Source organism: Cystoisospora suis, assembly GCF_002600585.1.
Source record: "Cystoisospora suis strain Wien I chromosome Unknown contig_230, whole genome shotgun sequence".
Classification (NCBI taxonomy): Eukaryota; Apicomplexa; class Conoidasida; order Eucoccidiorida; family Sarcocystidae; genus Cystoisospora; species Cystoisospora suis.
Window position 1 is genome coordinate 7,944 of NW_027153032.1, and position 18,771 is coordinate 26,714.

The 18,771-nt window shown below is 43.1% G+C and overlaps 2 protein-coding genes across 2 annotated transcripts in view; one reads left to right on the plus strand and one right to left on the minus strand.

Annotated features, from left to right (window-relative positions):
• CSUI_000607 (sad1 unc family c-terminal protein) overlaps positions 1–9,744 on the minus strand; it is a 17,067-nt gene extending 7,323 nt beyond the window's left edge. Inside the window, exon 1 of the mRNA XM_068060840.1 lies at positions 81–9,744. Within this exon, the coding sequence (XP_067927177.1) occupies positions 81–8,528 (8,448 nt within the window). The 5' untranslated portion in view covers positions 8,529–9,744. The remainder of the gene's footprint in view (positions 1–80) is intronic.
• A 1,563-nt stretch (positions 9,745–11,307) lies between these two features.
• Positions 11,308–18,770, plus strand: CSUI_000608 (uncharacterized protein; the record flags this gene model as incomplete). Its single annotated transcript, XM_068060841.1, has 4 exons — positions 11,308–13,497; positions 14,408–14,518; positions 15,525–17,459; positions 17,909–18,770. Coding segments are annotated over 4 exons (5,097 nt in total), but the record flags the coding sequence as incomplete, so codon positions are not given.
• Position 18,771: the final 1 nt, after the last annotated feature.

Consider the following 18,771-nt stretch of genomic DNA (forward strand, 5'->3'; position numbering starts at 1 on the left):
ATCTTTAATCTATCTATGTATAGATGTGTCGGGGCGTAGTGGGGAGAGTGAGAGAGGCCTTCCTTTTCTTTTAATTGTACCTGAACAGCCTTAACATGTGCAATTCCCCTACTACTCGCCACAATGCGAGCACCCGCGTCGAGCGAGGCGAAGTCGAATTTTAGTTTCTGCGTCTCTCCTTCATACGGGTGTCCGTGAAGAAAAGGTCGGCCATTCAAGAGGACCTCTTTCTTCACGAATTTCTTCTTCTTCTTTCTCTCGATTATCTTCTGCTTCTTCTTCTTCTGTCTCTTCGCGTTCTTTCTCTCTTTTCTTCCCGACGCCGTCTTCGAGAGGGACGAGGAGGAAGGAGAAGAAGAGATACGAGAATCTGAAGAAGAAGAAGAAAAGGGAGGGGTGTCAGGAACGTTCATCTGATCTTTCTGTCCCTCTTCAAATCGTTGAGAGATGGCTTCTTCTTCTTCTTTCTTCTTTTTCTTCTTCTTCGTCTCAATCTCCATCTTCTCTTCTGGCTTCGAGGTGTACAGACCACGAGGGAGTGGCAGATGCGATAAGAGATGATCGACAAGACCTGTCGCTTCTTCTCCTTCTTTCTCTTCTTCTTCTTCTTTTCTGTCTGCTTGATCTCTCACCTCTCCATTACCAGGCTCATTCCCGTCCCTATTCTCTTCTATTTCATCTCTTTTCTCCTTTTCTTCTTCTTCATTGTCTTTGAAATATCCATCTGTAGCTTCATTGTTCTCCTGGATTCCTTCTCTATCTTCATATTCTTTATCTATCTCGCCTCTCTTCGATTTCTCTATCTCCTTCTTCTCCTGACCGATCTTCTCAACTTCGTTAGAGACGGTTCTTTGATCCTCCTTCTTTCTCATATCAGAAGAAGAAAAATCTTCTTCTTCTTCCTTCTCTTTCTTTTCTGCCGCCTGTGTATCATCTCCTGTCCCCTCTTTCTGTTCACGCTCTATAGACGACCTCTTCTCTTTTTCTTCTTCTTTTACTTTTAGTTCTTTAACACGACCTGAGGAAGTAGAAGACGCAGAAGAAGCAAACTTTTGACGATGAAGAGAATGAAAGAGAAGATACCTATCCAATCTCCGTCCTTTCATAAGAGAGTTGAGAGAAGATGCTGTCTTGGAGGAGCGGATTCTCTTGAAGAAAGGGAAAGAGAAGAAACGACGGATCCTTCCTCTCTGAAAGAGATCAGTCTCCTCTTGCTGCTCCGTAAGAGGATGACTCCCCTGTCGGAGCTTCTGTTGCAAAGTGTCTACATACAATTCACGAAGACTTCGTGGCACCAAGAGAAAGAAGAACGGAAGGCAACGATGATAGGGATGATGGTGTATATACACCCGAAGAGGAAAGTGAAAGAAAGACTTATGCGAAAGAAGCGGAAAGAAAGAAGATGAACGAGAGACATTATCTGAATGGAGAAAGAACCGTCGCTTTCCTAGAGACTTTTGATAAAGAGAAGAAAGAACACTTCTCTCTTCGTCGTGAAATACATTTCTCTCAAATCCACTTCTCTCACCCGACAATCTTCTCTCCATCATCATCTTCTTCTCTTTCTTCTTTTCCTCTCTTTCTTCTTCTTCTTCTTCATCTTTCTCTCTTTCTCTGTCCGTCTTTGATCTTTCCCCCTTCTTCTCCTGTTCTTTTTCTTGTGTCTTTCTTTCTTTCCTGGGAGACCTCTCATCTCTCTGACAGGTCGTATCGTAGGAAGACTCTTTCAAGAAAACTGAAGAGATGTCTTCCGCATTTCTCCGAGTGTCTCTACACCTGGCTTCATCTTTCGAATCTTTGTCTCTCTCTCCTGTATCTCTACAATTGAAGAAGAAGCGTCCTAGGTCCCATGGAGAAGACAGCGAGAGAGATGTATTTGTGCGTGAAAAGAGAAAAGAAAAGATTCTCCTACTTAACGAAGAAGACGATGAAGACGCTCCTATCTGCGGCGGGCGTTGCTGCTTTCGAGAGGATGGAGAAGAAGAAGAAGATTGTCTCAGCTTAAGGATGAGAGAAGAAGGAGACACAGGAAGAGAGAAGAATCTTGAGAAGAAGAATAAGGAAGGTTCTCGGATTCTTTCGGCTTCTCGCCTTCTTCTCCTCTCTTTCTCAAGGACAGCATCATCCTTATCATGAGAAGACCCCAATGGAGAAGAGGCCTCCTTCCTATTCTCTTCTCCTATCTGTTGTGTATCCATCTTCTTCTTCTTCTCTGTCCTTTCTTCATAGCATAATTCTTCATCTCCCGTATCCTTGCTATTCCTCTTCTTCTCTTCTTTCGAATATCTTTCTTCTTCTTCTTCTTCTGCTTTGTCGTCTCCTATGATCCTCTTCTCAACATCGTTCTTAGGTGCTTCGCTCCCTCTCTCTTCCTTTAACTCTTTCTCTTCTTCTTCTTCTTCTCCTCTCTTCTTCTTTTCTTCTTCACAGAAAGACACCTTCTTCTCACTTGTTCTCTTGCGTACAGTACCTGTCTGTTCATGACAGGAAAACTCGCCATGAAGATCTCCCATAGACTTCTTCTCTACATCTCCATGAAGAAGAAGAAGAGGAAAAGAGGGCGGAGAAGAAGATGAAGAAGAAGAGGGAGAGATAGCTCCCGTCGTAGAAACATGACATAGACGGATTTCATTCCCTAGACTTCCTCTCTTTCTTTCTTCTACCTCTCCTCTTTCTTGACCGTGAGAGATCTCACAGAGAAGAACAGGCAAGTTGCATGTAAAGAGATCGTCAAGATGATCTTCCTTCTCATCTTTCAGACACACGGCATCTCTTAAAGGAGAGAAAGAAGAAAAAGAAGAGGCAGAGGAGAGAGAAGTCGCTCTTGATAACGAGGAGAAGAATGACGGAGAATCTGAAGAAGATAAAGAAGGATGAGGAGAAGAAGGACGCGAAGAGAAAGATGGTATCGGAGATGGAGATCTTCTTGTAAGAGATATACAAGATAAAGAAGAACAAAGGTCCATAAGAAGAGAGAGGATTCTCTCCCCATCGTTGTCTCTCCTGGTATGACTCGAAGACCTCTTCTTCCCCGTCCATTCGTCGACATCGTTAAGACAGAGATATCCTTCTGATGAGTGTTCTCTTCTCTCTTCTTCCTCTTTCTTTTCCTTGCTTGCTTTACAAAGATGAAGAGAGAAAGACACTCTCTTCAACTCATCTACACCAGTTGTATTCTTCTTCTTCTTCTTTTCTTCTTCTTCTCCCTCTTCCTTCACGCCCGCATGGAGATTCGGGAAGAGTAAGAAACCTCCTAAAGAAGAAGATTTCTTGTACGGCGCTTTACTCTGAGCTTCTTCTTTCAAATGACTTAGGGAATCCACTTCACACTTTCTTCTGTCTTGCTCTTCTTTCTCTTCGGCATTGTAAAGGATTGCCTTCACAGTCTCCTCCAATGAAAGATAAGACCCCACAGGGAGAAGACAATGAAAAGAAGACGGAGAAGAAGAAGAGGAAGAAGAAAGAGAAGAATGAGAGAAAGTGAAGAGATCGGTTTTCTCCTTCGCCCCGACCACATTTCTATCTCCCAAGGAATCTTCTATAGAAGAAGCAAGAGGATTGGACGATGGGAAAGAGAAGGGATTTGAAGAAGAGAAAGAAGAAGAAGAGGGAGGAGTTGAAGAGTCTGACGGTGAGGTGCAGAATGGAGACCAGTCTGGTAAGGCAGAAGGAAGAGAAGAAGAAGCAGAAGAGGAAAGATGAAGAAGAGAAGAAGTTGAAAAAGAAGAAGAGATAGAGTGGAGAGCAGAAGAAGGAAGACTGGTAAGCGTTACATGTAGGCAAGACATAAGAGGGAAAGAAGAAGCTCCCCTCCCAGTGAAAGAAGAGTCATTTTCTGCTTTTTTCTCCGAGAGACAAGACGAACCGAAAGAAGAAGAAGAAGAATTCTGTAAAGAAGAAAGAAAAGAAGAGAAAGAGAGACGATGGAGACAAGAATAACCTCGTTTCTTTCTTCTTCCTCCTTCTTCTTTTTCTCCTCCTAGCTTCTCTCTTCTCTTGCGAGCAATGTCCTTAGCACTATGAAAGAGAGTCGTTTTTCTCCTTCTATCAAAAAGGTCTTTGTCACACTCTCTAAAGAAAGGCAAAGGCGAGGGAGAGCGGAAGAAGAAAGAGAAGATAGACAGGTTCCTTAGAAGAATACCTTTAGGTGAGCCAAGAGAAGAGACACATATCTTCTCTCCTTCTCTCTTCACATGAGGTATCTTCATGACCTTCCCTCTCCAGCTCTGTTCACGTCTTTCTTTCTCATACAACTTTAACACTTCTTCTTCTTCTTTTTTCTGCGCTTTCTCTTTGTCTATCTCTTGACGATAGTGTAACACATCATTATCTTCTTCTTTTCTTTCTTTCTCTTCTTCTTTTTCTTCTTCTTCTCTTCTTCCTTCTCGTACACCTCCACCTAGGGAGTGTTTCAGATGCTCTATGGCAAGACGAAGGGTCTCGGTAATCCCTGCCCTTACTCCACCTGATGGAGAAGAAGAAGAGGAAGAAGAAGAGGAAGAAGAAGAAGATTGTTTCTTAATTTCCTTCGTCTCTCTTGGCTTTTCTTTCTCTTCATCTTTCTCTTTCATCTCTTCGTCCCTTCCAAGATTCTTTTTCGGACTATCTTCTTCAGCTCCACACGACGACCGAGAGAGCACCCCCTCTGACAGAGGTGAAAAGACGTTCTTCAATCTCTCTTCTTCTTCTTCTCTTTTTCTTGTCTTTGAGATCTTTCTTGACTCTCCCGTCCCTTCAACTTCTTCTTTTTCTTCTTCTCTCAAGACGAGGTGAGCTGTGGAGACAGGAGAAGAGAACGCTGACTGGAGAGGAAAGGAAGACGAAGAAGAGAATCTCCGCGTTGCTATGATTGAAGAAGAGAGAGATGATAAGGAAGAAGAAGAAGAGATAGAGATAAAAGGGATAGAAGAAGATGAGAAGGGAGATCGCAAGAGAGCCTTCCGAGAAGGTAAAGATGACGGCGAAGAGAGAAGATTCGCCGGGTCAGAAAGAGGAGAGAAAGGAGAGAAAGGAAAAGAAGCAGACGATGAGAACCTGGGTTGAGGATAATGGAGAAAAGGAGATGAACATTCTCCATCTGATCTTCTCTGCGAGTTGACACTCTTTTCCACCCTGCTCTCTCCTTGGAAATCTTCATCTTCTTCTTCATTTCCTCCTTGTAGAGAAGAAAGAGTGAAGGAGGAAGAGAAGGAGGACGAATCCTTCTTCTTCTTCTCTGGCATTTTCTTGTGCTTCTTCTCTTGTACTCCACCTTCATTTGTCACTAGAGCCTCCTCGTACTTTGGATCAACGGGTAAAATTTCTTCTAAAGTCTCTCGATGAGGAAGAGAAACACCTGCCTTCTCGTGCTGTACACCCCGTTCTTCTTCTTCTTCTTCATTCACAGATGTCGCTCTTCTCTCTTCTTTTCCAGAAAGTCTTTTCTTCTTCTTCTCCCTCTGCTCCTCTGCCTTATTCTCTCCAGGCAGATCCCTCTCTTCTTCTCTCTCCTTCCCTTCTCCATCCAGTCCACCTCTTTCCTCACCTTCAGCTGTATGTACACCCCCACCCTTCTCTTCCTCACTCCCCCTCTCTTCTTTTTCCAATTCTCCTAGTAACGAAATAGAGAAGATATCATGGACCTCCTCCGCACTCCTTTCTCTTCTTTTCTTCTTCTTTTCCTCTTCTTCTTCTTCTTCTTCTCTTTCTATCATTCTTTCTTTCCTATCCTTGTCCGAACATGTCGAGAAATCTCCATCACTTGAGAGAGACAAAGGCAACTGATCTTTCCTCTCGTCGGATGAGGAAACATGAGAAGAAGGAGAAGAAGAATAAGAAAGACCTGGAGAAGGAATCTTGTTGTTCTCTCCTGAGCTAAAGAAAGAAGAAGTGCTTTTCGCCTCGCTCACAGTAGATCTAGGAGAGAGAAGGTCTGGAGTTACGTCATGTGAAGAGGCGAGAGAGAAGGAGGAAGAAGAAGAAGAGAAAGACGAAAGAAAGAGAAAGACAAGAAGGAAAGGAGAAGAATACCGAAAGAAAAGACCCCTCTGTTGTCGATGGTGAAAGGAGAGAGGACGAAATGAAGAGGAGTAATTCTTTCTTTTCTTCTTCTTCTTCATTTTCTTCTTTGGCAGAGAAAGAGAAGAATAACTTAGAGAAGAAGAAGAAAAGCGGCAAGAAAGGAAGAAGAATCGAGAGATAAGAAGAAACGGGAGAGACAGAAAGAAGAGCGGAGATAGAAGAATGAGGAGTAGACTGAAGACTGAAGTAAAAAGGGAGAAATGAGAAGAACTCGCATGCAGCGCTTGGCACGAGGCAGAAGAATCGGAAGAAAAGAAAGAAGAAGCGGATGACGAGGAAGGCTTTAGTAAAGAAGAAGAGAAAGAAGAAGAAGATGAAGAAGAAGAAGAAGACGAAGGAGACGAAGAAGAAGATGAAGACGAGGAAGGAGGAGGACAAGAAGAAGAAGGAGAAGAAGAGGAAGAGGGGGAAAGGGGGAGAAAAGAAAGAGAAGGAGAGGCGAAAAAAGAAGAGAAAGAAAGAAGACGAAGTAGAGAAAGAGAAGAAGAAGAACTCTTTGATGAACAAAGAGGAAAGAAAACATTAGCTGGTGCAGGCAGCTCAACGGAAGGCCGGAGAGATGAGAGAGAAGAAGAAGAAGAAAGCAACAACGAGGCAAGCCAAGAGACGGAGAAGCGACTTGTCTGCTCTTGAGTAGAAGGGGTAACGCTAGGAGAAGAAAGGTGACTAAAAGAAGGGGATAGGTGAAAAGAAGAAGAAGAAAAGAGAAAGTCCGGAGACGTGACTAGACAGGGAGAAGAGAAAGAAAGGAGAGAAAAAGACGGAAGAGAGAAAGACTTGAAAGGCCACGACACGAAAGGAAAAGAGAGTGAAGATGAGCCAAGGCAGAGAGAAGAAGAGAAAGAGACTAAAGGATGGAGTAAAGAGGAAAAAAGACACCTTCTTCTTCTCCTAGAGAAAGATGAAAAAGGGCTGACTGAACAGAAGCAGAGAAATGAAGGTGTACGACTATTTTGGTCATCGGAGAGATAAGAAAAAGAGAGACGTCTACGAGAGAAGAAGAGAAGAAGATCAAATTCTTCCTCCTCCTCCTCCTCCTCCTTAACAAGTATAATGCGACACTTCACTCGTGAAATAACTAAGCAGTCGTAACGTGCACACGGAGAAGAAGAAACGGGAATCTTCTTCTTCTTCGTTCTTTCTCTCATTCTTTTTCTATCTCTACCTACCCAAGAGAGTAGAGAAGGATGTCTGAGAGAAAGAGAAGCAGAAGAAGAGAAAAGAGAAGATAGGTGACTTGAGAAGAGGAGAATCTTCTTTGAAGATGACTGTGAGAAGAGAGAAGAAGAGATCTTCTTCTTCTTTGGAGACAAGAGATAAAGGATATGATGAGAAAGACCTCTTTCTTTCAACAAGACCAGACATTTGCAACAGAAGATCTGACACGGAAAAGGAAGAAGAGGAAGAAGAAGTCTTCTTCCATGCCGGCTTGTCTTGAGAGAAGAAGAAAAGAGAAGAAGGACTCTTGTCCTTCTTTTCTGGCAAGAGATGGATTGAAGACGTGAAAAGAAGAAGATCTCTCTGACTTTACGGGACGTTGGTAGACGGGGAGAAAGCGACGGAGATAGCAATGAAGGAAGAGATGAAAGTAGAGAGAAGGACGAGTAGGAAAGACTCGAGATGCCACATGGCAACCGACGGTATGGATGATGCTGAGAAGGAGAGAAGTTAGCTAGCTTGTCTCTCCATCTTCTTTCTCTTGTTCTCCCCTCCTGATGTGGATTTATCTTTCGAAGAGAAGAGAAGAATGAAGACGAAGAAGAGGAAGAGAAGCCCATGTGTTGACGAAGGTGTTTCGGTGACTGACGTGGCTGTGGAAAGGAGGAGATCGAAGAAGATAGAGAAACACGGCCGAGGTGCCGAGAAGAATGAAGAAGAGAAGGGGGAGAGCGGGAAGAAGAGAAAGAAGGAGAACAAGGAGATGAGGGGGTGAAAGAGGAAGAAGTCCAACTACAAGGATGTCGAGGAGAAGAAGAAAAAGAAGAAAGTGGAGGGAGAAAAAGAGAAGAAGGGTCTTGTTCAAGACCATAGCCAGGAGGAGAAGCGGGCGAACGCAAACCTGAAGAAGTTTTGTAAGGAGAAAAAGAAGAAGAGACGATTCCTTCCGAGGAGAGAAGATGATCGGACGATCTATTAGGAGACACAGGAGAAGAGGGGGAAGCAGGAAGAGAAGAAGAAGAAGAAGAGAAGAAGAAGAACGTTGCTTCTCTCCTTCTTAACCTCATTCTTCTTCCACACAAATCACATGAAAAGAAGTCTTCTGCTTCTCCATGGTGCCTCATCGTCTCATCGTCATCATCGATCAGAAACTCTTCTTCTTCTCCTTCTCCTTCTTCTCCTTCTTCTTCTCCTTCTTCTTCTTCTTTTCTTTCAAGAGAAAAGCTCTCTTCTGTATCTTGCAGAACAGAAAAGGAGAAAGACGAGGAAGAGAAAGAAGAAGGACACAGCGGGCGGAGTGAAGTGTGCATGTTGGTGATCTTGCACAGGGAGCGTCTTGGCGTAAGTAGCTAAGAGAGAGAAAGAAAACTCTCTATAATTCTTGGTCTAAGAGAACGGAAAAGAGGAAGAAAGAAAAGGAGGTTATGGATGTAAGAAAGGAAGCAAGGAAAGAAGAGAGAGAGGAAGATGAAGAATAACAGCGAGAAAGAGCAACTTCGACAAAGAATAGAACCTCCTCAAGAAGAAAGAAAGGCCAAGAAAAGAGTGTATATTTTTCTCTTCAAGTCAGAAAAGTTAAAAGAATCGCGGGGTGAGGAAGATGAAAGACGAGAAAAGACATCTTTGTAGGACCTCTAAAGGAAAGAGAGTAAGAAAAGAAAGAGGGGGGAGAGACAAGTCTCTCTCACATGTGATTTGATAAGCATCTTCTCCCTTCTCTCGGGTTCTTTCTCGCTTCTTCTCTCTTTCTCTCTCTCTTTCTCTTGAACTCACGCCTCATCTCTCCTGCGCTCTCTCCAGCCGTGTAGATTCGCTAATGAACTGAGGCTTACCATTCCAAGAAGTTTCTCCATTCTTAGCTCTGAAAACGAAATCTTTTACACTCTGCGTTAATCGTAGACGAAGTCTCTAGTTAGCTATCATCCATGTGACAATATAAAACGAAAGGATGAAGAGGAAAGAAAGACGAAGAGAAACAGAGGAGATGATATCGTATTGAACACGCAAAAGCATGGAGGGACGAGAGGAGAGAAGAAAGGAAGAAAAAGAGAGAAGAAGAACAAAAAAGAGAAGACGATAGTGGTGAAAATGAAGGGTAGGAAAAGGAAAACGCTGAATGAAGTCAAGGAAGGAAATTGCGGTCTAAGAGAGAGAGAAGGAAGTTCGAGAAAAAAAGAGGTACGTTTCAGAGAGTTCGCCTTCTTCTTTTGATGCTTCGCAACAACGTTAAACGAATTCAAAGAGAGAAAGAGAGAGGGAAAGAGAGCAAGTCAAGGAGAAGCGAAGGAAGGAGAAAAAGAAGGATGACGGTACGTCAGGTCTTCAAAAGTCATGAGAGAAATGAGGAGAAAGAAGGCCCGAAATCTCATTCTTGAAAAGAAGAAAACCTTTCTTTCTTAATTATAAGAGAAAAGGATAAATTCCTTTGAAGGTTTCTACGAAAAGTAGGCCTTAATTCAGAAGAAGAATCTTGAATCAGTCACTATTCATTCACAGGATGAGAAGCAGCCGGAGCGAAGAGTTGCTTAACAGTATCGATACACAGCGATGTCTCTACTGTGAGGTGTATGTACACCTCTCTATCTTTATCATTATAGGCAACGTTTTCTTTTAACTTTTCTGACTTGAAGAGAAGAACAACACATTCTCTTCTTGACCTTCCGCTAATTACCTTACCGCAGGATAGATTCTTGCCGTATCCATTTCCATCTTCATTCTTCTTATCATTACCGTTAGTTGCAAGAAAGCATCTTTCTCTATGCCTTTCTCTGGATCAGTAGCACTCTTTCTATCGATTCTTCTTTCGTTTTTTCTTGACAAGATAAGATGAGGATAGGTTTCCTTCTTCTACTATACGAGTCACCCGTCTATCTCTTTCTCTCCTCCCTTTCTTCATATAAACTCGCATGTCGATTGTCGACGGAAGCTTCTTCTCTCTCCCACCTCTTCTTCTTCTTTCTTCTCTCCTTTCTCTTTTTCTTCTTTCTTCTCTCCTTTCTCTTCTTCTTCTTCTTTTCTTTTCCTATTCTTTTTCCAAAGGTAACCTGTATGTACACCTCGATCTAATGCGATTTGTCACGGTCGTCTTCTTCTTGTTAACACCTTTTTCACTTCTTCCGCCTTCTCTTTCATCCTTCTTCACTTGTCAAAAGAAGAGAGAGACTTAAGATAACTTCTTCTTGCAGTGAGGAGGTTAAGGACTTAGGAAAATCTTATGGTCTACACTTTATTCTACTGCGATCGGTCGATGGGGATCCTCCTCTTGCTTCCTAGTAAGACACAGAGAAAAGAAAGAAGAAAGAGAAGAAGAAGATCATAGAAAGGACAACAGAGAGGAAGAAAAAGATCTTTCTTCTTCTTTTCGTAAAGCAGCATCGTCTTCTGGCCCTGGTCGCTCTCTCCTTGTTCCTTTCTTCTTCGTTGTCTCTTATCGGTTCTTCGCAAGGTGGGTGTATGTACACCCCAAGAAGAAGAGATGAAAGAAGAGGTACATACGTGTCTTCAATCTGAGAGAGAGAAAGAAGTTGAATGCACTCCACCCGTCTCGAAACAAGATGTAGAAGAAGATCTTTAGACTTTCGAAGAGAGAGAAGATACAAAAAAGCACTCTTAGAATGAAGGAAGAGAATACTCAATCGACAGCATGCAAAAGCATCGATACAGATAATAAGCCGTCGATACTTCTCTCTTCTTGCACTGTTGAGGGGAGAGAGGAACGAGAAGAAGAAGAAGAGGAAAGAGAGAGAAGAAGAAGAAGGAAAAATAGAAAAGAAGAAGTGAAGGAGCAGCAACCTTCGAGTTCTTCAGTGTATAGAGAGAGAGGGAGAGACAGGAGAAGAGAAAGAAAGAGAGAGAAGAGCTTGGGACAGCCGAATGAATAGATAGGAGAGATGGACGAAGGTGGGGAGATAGACAAAGGAAGAAAAGTATAGAAAGGAGAGGGAAGTGTTGAAGAGAAAGAACAAGAGCAAGAAGAAGAAGAAGAAGCAAAAGAGAAGGGGAGAAGTCGCTTGGGTGAGAGAAGAAACTGTAGAAGTAGGAGAAGAACAAGAAGAAAGAGACCTGGTAGGCGTGATGTGTCTCGACAGAGTAGGAGATACTTCTGCAAAGACACTCTCTGAAAGAGAAGGAAGAGAGAAGAGACATCGAGAGAAGGAGGGCGACGAGGAAGAGGGGGGGGAGAACAAGGAAGAAGGCGGGATAGAGGAACAGAAGGAAGGAGGAGGAGAGAAGGAGGAAGGAGGGGAGGAGAAGAAGAACGAAGGGGGGGAGAAGAAGGAAGGATGGAAAGAGAAGACGGATGAGAGGGAGGAGGAGAAGGAAGAAGAGGGGGGGAAGAACAAGGAAGAAGGAGGGATAGAGGAAAAGAACGAAAGATGGAAAGAGACGAAGGAAGGAGGGGGGGAGATGAAGGAAGAAAGGGGGGAGATGAAGGAAGAAGGGGGAGAGAAGAAGGATGAGAGGGAGGAGGAGAAGAGAAACGGAGACGAGGAAGAAGAGATGGAGGAGAAGGAAGAAGAGACGAAAGAAGAAGAGGGTGAGAAGAAGAAAGAAGGGGGGGAGAAGAAAAAAGAAGAAGATAACGTGAAGAAGAAGAAGAAAGAAGGAGAGGAGGAGTTGCTGAAAGAGAACGTCGCTCCTGTTTCACTGGCTTTACCGGGACAGCAAGTGTGTACTGACAGTTTCAATCATAAAGTTAACGATATTTCTTCTACCTCTTCTACCTCTTCTTCTTTTTCCTCTTCTTCTCCTCTTCCTGTCTTCTTACCTCGCCACATCATCATGGATAAAGACGATCGGCAGAAGTCCTCGATGCCCTTACTACTGCTACTACCGCATGACACGAAGTCTCCTTCTTCTTCTCTTTCCCAGGAGAAAACTAGAGAAAAGAACTCCACGAGCTCTTTCTCGCGCCTTTTAGAAAGAGAAGAAGAGATTGAAACGCCCCTTTCCACCCTCTCCTCGATATCAGAGAGCAGAGGAGAAAAAAGAGGAGAAGAAGAAGAAAAGAAGAAGAAGGTGCAAGAAAAGGAACATACTGTGAGTCTGGTCTATAAGATGAAAGAAAGTCTTTCTACCCAACAAGAAGAGAAGATCAAGTCATCTCCATCTCCCGGGGAGACTCTCGAATCTTCCTTAGGCACTTCTTCTTCTGTCAAGGAAACGGAGATGGGAGAAGAAAAAGAAGACGAAAAGAAAGAAGAAGAAGAAACGAAAGAGGAAGAAGAAGAAGAAAAGAAAGAGGAAGAAGGAGAAAAGAAAGAAGAAGAGATAGATAAAGATACACCTCTCATGACTGCTGAAGATACAAGCAAATCTTCCAGGTGTGATACTTCCGTATTCCCATCATCTTCCACCCCCCTCTCACCTTCTTCTTCTTCTTCTCCTCTATCTAATAGAAGAACAGCAACAGCTTCATCGTCTTCTTCTTCTCCCCCCTCAGGCGTACTTCCATCTTCCCTTGTGCGTCATACATCTTCCTGTCCGCCCAACAGAAGAAATTACCGAGAGGAAAAGGGTTCGAGAAGAGCAGAAGAAGAAGAAGAAGAAAAGAAAGGGAGAGAAGACGGAGAAGAAAGAAAAGAAGAGAGATCTAATGATTTGAAGGAAAAGCTCGCTCGCAGCAATACAAGGTGTACAAGAGGCCTAGGAGTCAACTCACCTCTTTCTCCTTCTTCTTCTTCTTCTTCTCTACCTTCCATGTCATACCAAGAGAAGAGACGTAGGACACCGTCTTCATCCTCGTCTCTTCTCTCTTCTCCATCGACACCTTCTCTAAAGAGGAGACCCACGACCAGGGAGAAGAATCGCTCGAAAGGACTTTCCGTCTCTCTCTCTCCTTCATGTAGAAAATTGTGCAAAGGAAGGACCTCTCCCTCTCCTCTCAATACCAAGCTTATGAGAAAGACACAGGGTCTCTCTCCTTCTTCTTCTTCTTCTCTACAGACAATGAAGCCGTCTAGCACATCTCAGAATAGTAGATGTAAGAAGGATGGAAGATCAGCACAGATTCTCAGGCGGAGAGAACAAGAGAAAAGAAAAGATCGAGGAAGTCTCCACATTCACGGAAATCTTTGTAACGGTGTAGAATCTGCTTCAGCCTCTTCTCCCTCTTCTTCTTCTTCTTCGTCGTCTTCTCTTTCTGAGGAGAAGAGAATAGAAAGCAAAGAGAGCTCGAATTTTCTCAAGAAGATAGAAGTCTTCGAGACGCCGTGGCTACGTGTGAGACTGACCAACATCCCCCTTAAGCACCAATGGAAAGCACACCTTAACTATGAGGTAACAAATCACACTCCTCTATCTACCTATCTCTCATCTATATTCAGTCTATCTTTCATCTATCTTTAATCTATCTATCTATCTTCAATCTATCTATCTATCTATCTTTAATCTATCTATCTATCTTTAATCTATCTATCTATCTTTAATCTATCTATCTATCTTTAATCTATCTATCTTTAATCTATCTATCTATCTATCTTTAATCTATCTATCTTTAATCTATCTATCTATCTATCTTTAATCTATCTACCTGTGTATCTTTAATCTATTTATCTTTAATCTATGTATCTTTAATGTATCTGCCTATCGCCAGTTTATGCATCTATCTAACCTATCGGTATTAGCTGTGTCCTGGTACCTATATTCGCACGCACATCTTTACACATATCTCTATGATAGCTTGGAGATGTCTCACTAGATTCCTCCTGCTTTTCTTCCTCACGTGTGACTAGGTGTATGTGTGAACGACTCCCCCCCCCCGCCTTGTCTAGCAGAGTGTCAAACAATTTAGACGAGAGGAGGGAATTGCTTGCCTCTTCGATCAGAATGCTTAATGCTCTCAGGTGTACGTACACCCCAAACTGTGCAAGTAGAAGCCTAGTATGATAAGATAGAGAAGACGAGAGGGAGAAGCTAGTGTAGATAATTTAGTTAGATGTTGACGTACACCTCGAAGACAGAGAAGAAGAAACGAGAAAGAGGTGGAAGGACATTTTACAGATACCTCACGTTCTCCCGGTGTAAGAGTTAGGTAGAGATCTACTCTTCTCCTTCTTTTTTCTTTTGTAGCAATGATGACCTTTCCTTGTTCTCCCCCCCTCCTCTTGTTCTCCTGTCTCCCCTCTCTCTCCCTCCGTTCCTTTTGCCCTATCTTCTTTCTTTCTCTCTCTCTCTCTTTTCTTCTCAGGATAAGGTGGAATTTCTTATCAAGAATGGGATAGCTCAGACGACGTGTTTTCGCCGAGAGGCTCCTTCCTCTTTAACGATTTGTAAGCAATACGACTGGAAGAATCATCAGGTAAATCCATCCACCTCGATCTCTCTCTCGACATAAGAGAGGGTGAATATCTGCATGCATGAATGCGTGCATGCGTGCTTACAGGAGACGTCCATATGCAGACACCATTCTCACATGCACTCGGGCTAAGGTCCCCTATATATATATATATATATATGCATATATATTGATATATATATATATATGTATATAGATGTATGTGTCTATGTGTGTCTAAGTGTGACGGAAGTTTGTGTATCTGTACATCTATAGGGACTTTCTTCATGAACGGGGGGTCTAGGCAGATCTCTCTCTTTCTCTGTTTCTTTTCCGTTCTTCTCTCTCCCTATCTCTCTCTCTTACTCTCTTTCTCTTTTCTCTCTCGCTTTCTCTTCTTTTCTCTCCTGTATGTTTTCCGCCGTTGTCTTCGAAGACCGGCGGAGGTAAGTGCTAACGCATGTCCTCTTGGGAGATTCTATCTAGGGTAAGTATCTGTCGGGATAGACTTCCTTCAACTCATGCATGTACGTACATATATCGTTCTGCTCCCCCTGTATCTATACATATATATATATATATATATATGTAGCTTGCTAGCTTTGTAGAAAGGTAAATAGATAGATAGATGGATAGATAAACTACTTAGATGGAGAGATACATACATCGTCAATATATGCACGCATACATACAAGGTTCAGGAGAGTGAGAGAGAGAGAGATTTGCCTTCTCTTCTCTTTTTAGATGCCTAAGAAGTCGCTACATTATGACGAGGTGATTTATCTTCTATCTCTCCATCTCTTTCCTTCTCTCCAGCCGTGCATCTATCGATCTTTAGTCTCTCTGATGGGCCTCTCTATTCCTCTACGTCTCTTTCTCTCCACATGGGGGGGTGGATAGATAATTAATCCACGGGTCAAGATAGATAAAGCAGAAGTAGATAGGTAGATCAAGATACAGACCGATGCGTAGACTCTCAGAGGGATAGACGCATCTGAGATTTCTCCCTTGTCTCTCTATCTTTTCGAAGGCTATGTTCGAGGACGAAGATCGAACGACGTTTTATAGAAATGCTCTTTGCTGGAGAGGATGGAAGAAATACGAAGCGAAAAGAAAAGAACAGCAAAAGAGGAGGCTGCATGCTGAAGGGTGCCGTAAGACCGAGGAGGAGACAGGTGTCTCTCTTTCTATGACGAATCGATTTGAAGATTTGCTTTCCCAGCCAAAGAAGATAGACCTTCTCTCATCTCCAGCCGAGGCACACCTGCAGCAGAAGGGGGTGGGGAAGAGAGACGAAGGAGAGGGAGGAAAGAGAAGAGAAGAAGAAGAAAGACAAGGACGGCAGATGATGGGAACAGTTGAAGATCGAGATGATAGGGAGGAGACATCGGAGAGAAAGGAAGAAAGCAGCCGACGTGGAGAAAAGAGAGAAGATAGTCATTCTAAAAAGAAAAGAAGATCCTCGCCTTTTCTGTCAATGAGGAGTAAAAGAAGAAGAGTAAAGCCTCAAGGAATGACTACCGAGTGCCCTACAGAAAGAAGAGAAAGAGAAGGAAGATCTTCTCAGCGTCGATTGCCAGAGCATCGGTCTCTGGAGCATCGATTCGTTGAAGATTTCCCCACAGAGGAAGAAAGGTTTTCTTCAAGAAGCTTAATATGGGGATTTTCTTGCAGGTCATTAACCGATGAGAACGCCTGCTCTTCTTCTCTTACTGGGAAAGATCAAGAGAGTGAAGATACAGCTGCGTCGGATAAAGAGAAAGACAGCCAAAGAAATGTAAAGTCATTCATTGTAGAGAGACCGCATGAACTGGAAGAAGAAAAGGAAGGGAATGTGGATGAAGGCAACACAGAAAAGGACCCTACCAGTCACCCTGCTCCTTCTCCTTATTCTTCTTCTTCTTCCTCGTCCTCTCCATCTTCGTTACATTCTCCTTCTTCTTCTTTCGCTCCTTCTTCTTGTTCTTCTTCTTCATCGTCTTCCTTGTCTCCTTGTCCGTCTTCTTCTTCTTCTTTTCCGTCTTCTTCTTCGTTGCATTCTTCTTCTTCTTCTTCTCCCTCTTCTTCGTCTTCATCCTCTTCTTCTTCGTCTCGTGCATTTGCGTCTCTCGGTGACGGGGATGAAGGGGAGAGAGTTGCCAAAGAGAGAGACGAAGTCTTTTCTTCTTCTACACCTATCAGCAATGCGCTTTCATTGGGAAGGAATGTTCTGCACTCGCCTCTACAAAGCCTGGATAAGCCACAGAGAGAGGCGTCTTCTCTTCCTCTCCCTCTCGATCAGCTGGCCCCAACTACATCGATGCACATCGATTCATCGTCATCATCGGTATCTTCTTCTTCTTCTTCCTTCTCTAGTACCTCTCTCTCAGACCCTCTTCTTTCTTCTTCTTCTTCTTCTCTTCTTGTATCTTCCTCTCCTCTGCACAATGATGTGAAGACGGAGATTTCTCTTCTTTCTCATACGAAAGGACCTTGTCTTTCTTCTCTCCCTTGCATGCATGCACTCGGGTGTCATTCATTAGACAGGCAGACCGATGAATCTCTTTTCCAACATCGGGTCGAAACTTCTCCTTCTTCTCTCAAAGAACAAAGAAAGTATATAGAGTCGACAGACGAGGAGGTAGAGACTTCGACCAGCGACGAAGATGAAGAAGAAGAGAATCGAAGGAGGGCCTTGCCACTCTCTGGAGATGAAGAAGATGAGGAAGAATTTGTCGATGACGGAGCTATCGATCACATCTCGAGATCTTCTTCAAGAAAGAGTAGAGGACCCTTCAAGACAGATTCTCAGCTAAAAAAGGAAAAGAATCTGAAGAAGAAGAAGAACAAGAAAGAAGAGAAGAGAAAGAAGAAGAGGAAAACATTTGTCGAGGGGAAGCGAATCTTAGAGATAGGTACTGGCCCGATAGCTTTACTAGCTATCCTTGCTCTTAAAGCAGGCGCTGAATATGTCGATGCTCTCGAGGTAAGAAAGAACAGATTGAAAGACTCCAGGGAAGAAGACAAGAGAAGAGAAAAAGAAGAAACAAGAAGAAGAAGATAAAGATGTGGCTTCCACAGTTTCTTCTTCTTCTCCTCGTTGAGGATCTTATGAAGTGTTAAGAGCATACATCTTCAGTAGATGAAATACATGATCGAGATAGCTTGCGTATAGATATACATATATGTATATAGATGACTTAGAGGAGATACAGCATGCTGCTATAGATGTATACAGAGGCATATGTATCTAGATAGAGATCTGTCATACAAGCCATTCCTAGACACCCCTATACTCCACATTGAGCTCTCTGCCTATCTATCTTTGATCCATCTTCAATCTGTTTACATCTACATAGTATCTTCGTATCTTTGGCGGTATTCTACAGCAGAATTTTTTCTCCTTTTGTCCCCTCTCTTGCTTGATGTGTGTAGGTGAGTCGGTCTTCTGCTTCTTTAGCTACAGCCTTTGTCCGACAGTTTGGTATCAATTCGGCTTATAGTCGGTATCAGAAGAAAAACAGGGGGTCTTCTTTCTTGTCTTCTTCTTCTTCTTCGTCTTGTTCTTCTTCATCGTCACCATCCACTTCTTCTTCTTCTGAAGATGAGAGTGAGGATGAAAACATAAAGACAGGTGGGAGCTTCTGTAAGAAAGAAGAGAAAGAAAGCTTCTTATTAAACACGGCAAATCTTTTTGGATCGAATTCCCTAACACCTACAAATCCTATACATACAGATATCTCTTCTTCTCCTTCTTCCTTCGAGATCTGTACAGCACCTGCCGCGGGCTCTCTTCCTTCCAACGTTTCTCGAGGTTCTTCTTCAGTTCATAGGAAGGAAGAACATACCGCATGCACTGACGTAAAAGCGCAAGAGAGTCAAGGAGATGCATGCAAAAGGACACCTCAACTTTCTTCCTCTTCTTCCTCGCCTTCACGTTCATCATCGTCTTTAGTTTTATTGAAGAAGAGGAAGAGAGGAGAAAGTGTCAAAAAGAAGAAAAGAGAAAGACATCTATCTTCTTCGTCGTCTTCGTCTTCGTTATCTTCTTCTTCTACTTCTTCACGTTTGTGTATCCATCATTGCTATAGTAAGCTTTTTCCTCTTCCTCCTCCTCATCTCGAACCGAAATTCTACAGACAACACACCTTCCCTCACTTCTTCAAAAGCTCTTCTCCTCTCTCTTCTTCTCTCCTTCCTTCTCCTTCTCCTCTTCCCCCCTCTTCTTCTCCTTCTCCTCTTCCTCTCTCTTCATCTCCTTCACCTCTTCCCGCCTCTTCTCCTCCTTTTCCTCCCTC